The 8,355-nt window shown below is 38.0% G+C and overlaps 2 protein-coding genes across 3 annotated transcripts in view; one reads left to right on the top strand and one right to left on the bottom strand.

Moving 5' to 3' along the window:
- Nucleotides 1-1,804, top strand: part of LOC106522613 (reticulon-4-interacting protein 1 homolog, mitochondrial) — a 12,935-nt gene extending 11,131 nt beyond the window's left edge. The window contains exon 9 of the mRNA XM_014015686.1: nt 1,524-1,804. Within this exon, the coding sequence (XP_013871140.1) occupies nt 1,524-1,685 (162 nt within the window). The 3' untranslated portion in view covers nt 1,686-1,804. The remainder of the gene's footprint in view (nt 1-1,523) is intronic.
- Nucleotides 1,805-3,728: 1,924 nt separating this feature from the next.
- LOC106522612 (absent in melanoma 1 protein) overlaps nt 3,729-8,355 on the bottom strand; it is a 53,128-nt gene continuing 48,501 nt past the window's right edge. For both annotated transcript variants that reach the window (XM_014015685.1, XM_014015684.1), the window contains 4 exons: nt 5,369-5,492; nt 5,082-5,240; nt 4,712-4,874; nt 3,729-4,171 (listed from right to left, as the gene is read on the bottom strand). In XM_014015685.1, the coding sequence (XP_013871139.1) occupies nt 4,083-4,171; nt 4,712-4,874; nt 5,082-5,240; nt 5,369-5,492 (535 nt within the window). In that variant the 3' untranslated portion in view covers nt 3,729-4,082. The remainder of the gene's footprint in view (nt 4,172-4,711; nt 4,875-5,081; nt 5,241-5,368; nt 5,493-8,355) is intronic.

Raw genomic sequence — 8,355 nt, 5'->3', positions numbered from 1 at the left:
AACACATACAAAGCAGAACACAGCTAAATGTATCAAAAGTATGTCTATGTAATATTAGAATTTTCTGAGACAATGAATCCCCCCCCCAAAGTAAGAGGTTTTTATTTAATATAATTTTTGGACAAAAGAAATCGCAATAAATCGCCTTGTTTACAGTATTGAAATACATCAGGATATATCGTATCGTGACCCCTCTGTCATGATATGTATCGTATCGCCAAATTCTTGCCAATACACAGCCCTAACTCACACTGACTTATTTTAAACAAAAACAACGTTTTGTGCTTTTCAAGTTTATTCGTTAAGAAATTTTCTTTAGCAGAAAGAAAATCAGTGGATAAAATGACTTTTAGTGCTGAAGTAAAGTGAATTTTTGTTCAATTCTCTAAAATATGAAGCTGTTCTTTTATTTTGAAAGTGTCTTTTCTGTTGTTTGATTAGAGTGTATACTACAAAAAGAGATTCTCTGCTCAGTCAGCTGTAATTACCTGAAAGTCAGAGTTTCAGTGTCACAAACAAGGCTCTCTTTGAGCACGATTAGATCTCCAACAGGGGCTTGAGTTTCAGTCGATTGTCAGTAGGAAACAACTCGTTCATTTATTCTGTTCATAACAATATCTCAGACAGAAATAATCAGACTGTAACATTTCTGTGTTTTATTTCTGCCTGACGTGGCAAGATTTAGATTTAATGCCAAATGATATAAATCAAAAAAGTCCACCATCATCTCAAGGCAGTCAGCGGTGCGCCTTTAGGATTTAATTAAATGGTTAAATGTTGGCATTTTCAAGTCAAATTTAATCACAAACGATGTTTATTCAGGGGTTTGYGCTCATTTAATTATTCAATCTTTAGCCTAAAGATTTTAATCTTTTGTAAACCTTCCCAGGAGCTTTTTTAATTTCATTTAAATTTTTAATTACACCTTTTTTTTTTTGCACAAGCTGAAAATCTGTTTTGAAACTTAAACATCGCTGTTGTTTGTTACTAAGAAGCTGCAGTCCGACTGCAGTAAGACGTTTGGGAACACTTTAAAATGACTGCGTCTTATTTAGCCTGTAATATTGTACTGWTCTGTAATATTATGACTTTATTCTCGTAATAAAAAAAAATCTTGTTATGTTGGACATTTGGCCCTCAGGTTATTTTTTAAATTGTTAGAGAATAAAGCATCAGTTGAGGGAAACCTAAACACTAAAGCAGAAGGTCTGAGTGAACAGGGTAACCTGTATAATCTGTATTATTAGTGTTTTAAGCCAGGCTACAGGAAGGAAGCTGTTTTGTTAAGTTTAATGGGATGTGGGAGTGCACGATCCCTGCCAACAGATTTAAAACCCCCCCACCTTCAACTCTGGCTTTTAAAACTAGCGTTAGATGTTGGCCCAGTCGAGCAGAACCCACWGAGACTTCTATAACGAGCTGGAGTCCATGAAGGTAGTGAGACAAATTCTTCCTCTGGCAGCCGGTTTGGATTTTCAGTGTCTCGTTCTGACATTTTCCTTCCCTTCGGTGGTTCGTTTCAGATTCTGCCCGTCGTGGAGGCTCGCTTTCCCTTTGCTCAGGYGCCTCAGGCCTTCCGGAAGCTGGAAGAGGGCCACGCCAGAGGGAAGACGGTGATAAACGTCACGGAGGAGGAYGACAGCCGCACGGAGGATGAGGTGCAAAAAACAGCGCAGCAAAACTAAAGAAAGAAGCCAAGAGAATGACTCTCATGGCTCTTTTTACCTTCATGAGTCTGCAGACTTTATAATCCACAAAGAAAAGCTGTGAGCTGCAGATCATAAAACCAGGCTTGGGTTTGTAAGAAGAGCGAGCCAAAGTTCCTTCTTGTTGGAGTTTACAGCTTTCAGTACTGTAACCAGGTATTTATTACACACCTGWTGATGAAGAGTTACCTTTCAGATCAACAACCAGACTTTTAGCAACAGGATTGATGCAATTTAYRCGACATCWGCTGTCAGATACAGCGGGTAAAATAAGTATTGAACACGTCRACATTTTTCTCAGTAAATATATTACTAGAGGTSCTAATGACATGAAATTTTCACCAGATGTYGGTAACAACCCAAGTGATCCATACATACAAAGAAATCAAACCATAAATGTCCAGAAATGAAGTTATTTGTAATAATGTGGAATGGCACAGGGAAAAAGTATTGAACACACTTACTGAAATTTATCTAATACTTTGTACAAAAGCCTTTGTTGTCAATGACAGCTTCAAGACGCCTCCTGTATGGAGAAACTAGTGGCATGCATTGCTCAGGTGTGATTTTGGCCCATTCTTCCACACAAACAGTCTTCAAATCTTGAAGGTTTCGTGGACCTCTTCTATGAACTCTGATCTTTAGTTCTTTCCATAGATTTTCTGTTGGATTCAGGTCAGGTGATTGGCTGGGCCATTCCAGCAGCTTTAGTTTCTTTCTCTGAAACCAACTGAGAGTTTCCTTGGCTTTGTGTTTGGGCTCATTGTCTTGCTGAAATGTCCAGCCACGTTTCATCTTCATCATCCTGGTAGATGGAAGCAGATTTTTATCAAGAATGTCTCTGTACATTTTTCCACTTCCTTCAATTATTTGAAGTTTGCCAGTACCATATGCTGAAAAACAGCCCCACACCATGATGTTCCCACCTCCAAACTTCACTGTTGGTATGGTGTTTTTGGGCTGATGTGCAGTGCCATTTGACCTCCAAACATGATGTGTATTCTGGCATCCAAACAGTTCAATGTTGGTCTCATCTGACCAGACTATATTCTCCCAGTATTACACAGGCTTGTTTAAATGTTGTGCAGCAAACTTTAAAGGAGCTTCAACATGCTGTTTCTTCAGCAGTGGAGTCTTGCGTGGTGAGCGTGCATACAGGCCATGGTGGTTCAGTGCATTACTTATTGTTTTCTTTGAAACAATTGTACCTGCTAATTCCAGGTCTTTCTGAAGCTCTCCACAAGTGGTCCTTGGCTCTTGGACAACTCTTCTGATAATTCTTTTCACTCCTCTGTCAGAAATCTTGTGAGGAGCACCTGGTCGTGGTCGGTTTATGGTGAAATGATGTTCTTTCCACTTCTGAATTATGGCCCCAACAGTGCTCACTGGAACCTTCAGAAGTTTAGACATTCTTCTGTAACCGATGCCATCATTATGCTTTGCAACAATAAGGTTGTGAAGGTCTTGAGAGAGCTCTTTACTTTTACCCATCATCAGATGGTTCTTGTGTGATACCTGGCCATCATTTGGGACTGAACCAGCTGATATTAACTTGCACTGACAAGGGGCAGGCTTGCTTTCTAATTACTGAGAGAGTTCAGCTGGTGTCTTGGCTTTCCATGCCTTTTTACACCTCCCTTTCTTCATGTGTTCAATACTTTTTCCCTGTGCCATTCCACATTATTACAAATAACTTAATTTCTGGACATTTATGGTTTGATTTCTTTGTATGTATGGATCACTTGGGTTGTTACCGACATCTGGTGAAAATTTCATGTCATTAGCACCTCTAGTAATATATTTACTGAGAAAAATGGTGACGTGTTCAATACTTATTTTACCTGCTGTACATCTTATGTTACACCAAACCAATCGTTTTGCTCTTATTTGTGTTGCTTTTATGAAAAACATGTTTTTCACTTTCCCAGAAAGCATTTTTTTGTGTTTTGAAGAACAAATAAATATATTTAAAATCTGAACTATACTGTTGCGTCTGTACAAGTTATTTATAAAAAACAAACATATTGACAAAATAGTTTTATTTATTAGGGCAGCTGTTTTTTTTTTTGTTTGAATTATAAACAGGCACATTTAATGCTTTTTCTTTGCTGTATTTCAAACATGGCATTACAAGGGATACAAGCGTAACACTGTTTAACTTATCAGGAAGAGACAAACAAAACACACAATAAAAATCTGAAGAAATATTACTGCAGGTGTAAAATATAAGCATTTCAAGTTCAGAGCCCACGTCTTGTATAGCGAGTACTTTCTCATGAATTGTGACCTTTTTAGCCTTTGTTCAGTTCTGCTGCTTCCTCTTTGGACACAAAAATCCAGAGTTGGACCCAGAAAAAAAAAAATCCTCTCAGCCGTTCAGATAATCTCCACATCCCATCTTTGCTGCAGTTTATTTGGATCAAGTGTGTTTAGAATCACTTGGTTTTTGTCGTAATTAAGGCCGCCTGCAAAGGAAAAGATTTGGAATTAGAAACAGGAAATTTCTATTTCTGTGTTTTTAACTGTTCTATTTAAACTGATCGATTGAATATTACTTCTTTGAAAGTTCATTGTTCACAATAAATYGAAGAGGACTGATCAGAGTTCAGACTGCAGCATCATTTAGTCCACAAGGTGTCGCTAATCTACAGGGATTAGAAACTGATTCTCCACAGTTTTATCAGGAGATTTCTTTGGGAGGGAAAGTCACGTGTTCTGGTATGATGTAAAACTCATCACTAACCCTGCAGCCAAGTATAAAACTGTGCTGTGTAAGAAAGTGAGCAATCATTCTTTGTGGAACAGTTCTGAACAAGTAATATCTTACCTGCTGCAGATGTGAACAAACACTGCTATGACCATTTTAATTATTATATTTTTTTCTTTAGACTTTAAACAATTGAAAATCTGCTGTTAGCTCGTTGTCACCGTTAGAATGATGCGACCGTGTCGACAGCTCGTGGCGTTTTTTTATGAAAGGTCGCACGAGGGAGGTGGATGCTCACCTTTGACGTCCAGGACCAGGTCAGGGATGGGAGTGTAGCAAATGAAGCCCTTAGAGGTGACGCTCCAGAGGTGGGTCTGGTTGTCGAGCTCCGGTGTGAGACCCATTCGGCTTCCTGCGATCGTGACGCTGCCGCTGGGACACAGGCAGCACTCCTCTAACAGCTGCACACACACAACACACACACATTTTAGTGTTGTATCTTATTTTGAAGGACTTGTTAAGTCCTAAAATAGTTGTTAGTTTTAGGACTAAGCTGATCCTTTCCTTTAAAACGTGACTTTAGCATTTTGGGCATAAACCAAGAGAACGCTTCATCAATTAAAACAAATGAACAATTCTCTAAATTGCAGCTCTGATAACACTTATACCTTGCAGTGCATTTGTCCATTCTGGTAAAACCATATTTGCTCCAAGCCCTCCGTCTCCTCAGTTTCTTGTATCCGCAGCATTTTGACTTCGTCTAAATCACCAGTCACTGACATCATTAAGCCCGTCTGCCTGTTCCTTAAACGGAAATGCACTTGCTTCTGCACGCACAATCGAAAAGACATCTCTGGTTATTCAAGTGGATGACATTTCTTTTTTTATTTTTATTTTTTGCTTTCAGCTCTTTTAAAACAAAACACTAAACAGATTGTTTGCAGTTGGGGCAAACCTGTAAGAGAGGGCGGAGGGACCCGATTTTCTGCCAGCTGCTGAACCTGCGCCAGTCAGGAACCTCACCAGGTCTCAGCAAAATCTGAGCCCCTCTGTAGTTGATCCCCTCATATAAGATCCACCTGGTGATGAAAAAAAAAAAAGAGAAAAAAGGATTTAACAAAGAAAAATGTGCTTTTTTAATTCAGCTCAACCTAAAACACAAATTATTATTTTTTCTGTTTTTTTTTTTGTTTTTTTTGTCATTTGAATGCTGATAATTTACACTTCTGTTTTCCTGTTTATAGATTTTTTCCCAGGTTTTTTCTTTTTCAGATTAAACTACCTTCACCTACTTTGGTCAATTCTAACCACTCATACATCAAAACATTCATCTCAACCTAAAATAATGTGTGATGATTTTAGGGCTAATTTCATTTTTAGCTAATGTTTTGCTTAAATAGTTTTGTGTTTTAGCTACAGCTTTGGTCATTAACAGTTTTGGTCATTTTAGCTACAGCTTTGGTCATTAACAGTTTAGGTCATTTTAGCTACAGTTTTGGTCATTTTAGCTACAGTTTTGGTCATTTTAGCTGCAGCTTTGGTCATTAACAGTTTTGGTCATTTTAGCTACAGCTTTGGTCATTTTAGCTACAGCTTTGGTCATTTTAGCTATAATTTTGGTCATTTTAGCTACAGTTTTGGTCATTTTAGCTACAGTTTTGGTCATTTCAGCTACAGCTTTAGTAATTAACAGCTTTGGTCATTTTAGCTACAGTTTAGGTCATTTTAGCTACAATTTTGGTCATTTTAGCTACAGCTTTGGTCATTGACAGTTTTTGTCATTTTAGCTACAGCTTTGGTCATTTTAGCTACAGCTTTGGTCATTTTAGCTACAGCTTTGGTCATTTTAGCTACAGCTTTGGTCATTTTAGCTACAGTTTTGGTCATTTTAGCTACAGCTTTGGTCATTTTAGCTACAGCTTTGGTCATTAACAGCTTTGGTCATTTTAGCTACAGCTTTGGTCATTTTAGCTACAGCTTTGGTCATTAACAGCTTTGGTCATTTTAGCTACAGCTTTGCCAATTTTACCTTTCAGAGACAATTTTATGATGTTTTTGCTATTTGTAGCTTTYAGCTATTGTATTGCCAATTCTATCGTTTAGCTACTGTTATGCTGAATTTATCTTTCAGAGACGATTGTGCTAGTTTGATTTTTTTAACTAATGTTTCGCTAAAATTTTATAAGTTTTAAATTTTTGCAACTGCTTACCTCATTTGCAATATTAGTCATGGTTTTGCTCCTTTTAGTTTTTAGCTACTGTTTTGCCAATTACTATATATCTTTTAGCTTCATGTTTTGCTGATTTTAGCTTACAGAGACGATTGTGCTAATTTGATTTTCAAGCTAATGCATAGCTAAAATTTAGAAGTTTTCAAATTTTGCTGCCGCTTAGCTCATTTGCGACTTGGTTGTATTAATTTAAACTTTTAGCTACTGTATTGCTGATTACATCCTTTAGTATTTTGCTGATTTTTACATCTGCTCTGATTGTTTTACCTTTAACAAATCAGTTGAAAATTCACTCCTCAACTGAATTAAGTGAAGTCATTCAGCATTTAGTCACACCGAATGTCCTAATATTATAAAATGAATAAGTCTGAAAGAAAATAAACTAGTCGTTTGTTGTTTGAAATCCTTGCTTCCTCACAGCAGCGTGTAAAACATCATCTAAATGTGCTAAGCTCAGTAAATCTCCATCTTTCCTTGTAGCGGATCTAAACGTCCTGTTTCTCCTGCAGCAGGAATGTGTCACTGCACAGACAGCTCTGCCACACTGTGAGCCCCCCCGTCAGGACTCACACCTACAGTCTGAATGTTACACATCAGCAGCAGGTTTCCATCATTGATCTACCTGTCAGCGCTGCTACGAGCTGTGCTGTAAAACAGAGACGTGCTGGCTCTGCACTGCTCATCCAATCYCCCTGAATCTGTTAAAACATGACGTCTGAGCTCACGCCTCAGGGCTCCTTCGCCTGCACACTCCTGTTCAAAAGTCTCTCGGCTCATTTATCTTCCTTTGTTTGTCCCGTTAAGAGAGCTCGCTTAACTGAATTAGCATATTTAAAAATAACGCCTCGCATGAAGATCACAAAGACGAGCACTTTTAAAAGAGAGGCTCTAATGATGTCAGAATTCCTTATTTGTTGTTTTTAGGCTCATTTGCTGAGATTCATCAGCTTTAATAACATTTCTCTGAGTTATTTTTATTATAAAGGCACAGGCCTTGTCACAGCTGACAGCAGATACAAGAATGTATTAAAAAAAACGTGCTGACTTGGAAGATCAGAGATTCAAACTAGAGTAAAAATAAATTTKGAAGTGGTCTTTTTGGAGTTTCTAYCTATGGAGGAATTTGTGTGTCAAAAATAAATAACACAGCAGCACAGTGTGCTTTGCAGCAGGAACATGCACATGCATGAACCTGTCAAAGCCTCGCATGGCTGCAGCTACCTGCTTTACATTCCTGCTTGGTGAGGTGGTGTCRCCTCAACCAGGACTCTTCACCTCATGTTTGGGTTTTCTGTTCTCCGGTGAAATATAAAACTGTAGGATTGTCACACGGAACACCTCAAGCTTTTAGATTTCCCCATTTCCACAGGCATCATCAGCTCTAACCTTTCTCCACATCAAATGATTTTAGTCTAAAACTTTGGTGTTTAGTAGTGAAGAAACAAACCCGTTGATATTGTCACTACCTACAAATATCTTGSAATTACTYTGGATTCTCATTTGACTTATCGTGATCATGTACAAGTCTTAACCACTAAGTTGAAACAGAAATTACAGTATATGTTTATTCAAAAATTAGATCCAATCTGACATCGTCTGTTTCAAATATCTATCTTCATGCCATTATACTCTCAACCATGTCGTACTGTTTACCTGTTTGGTCTCTTACAACAAATGAAATCTTAGAACCCATAGTTAGGCTCTACAACAG

This window comes from Austrofundulus limnaeus, unplaced genomic scaffold, assembly GCF_001266775.1.
Source record: "Austrofundulus limnaeus strain Quisiro unplaced genomic scaffold, Austrofundulus_limnaeus-1.0 Scaffold133, whole genome shotgun sequence".
Taxonomy (NCBI): domain Eukaryota; kingdom Metazoa; phylum Chordata; class Actinopteri; order Cyprinodontiformes; family Rivulidae; genus Austrofundulus; species Austrofundulus limnaeus.
Note: the sequence above shows the minus strand (reverse complement) of the source record. Positions and strands in the feature narration are given on the sequence as shown.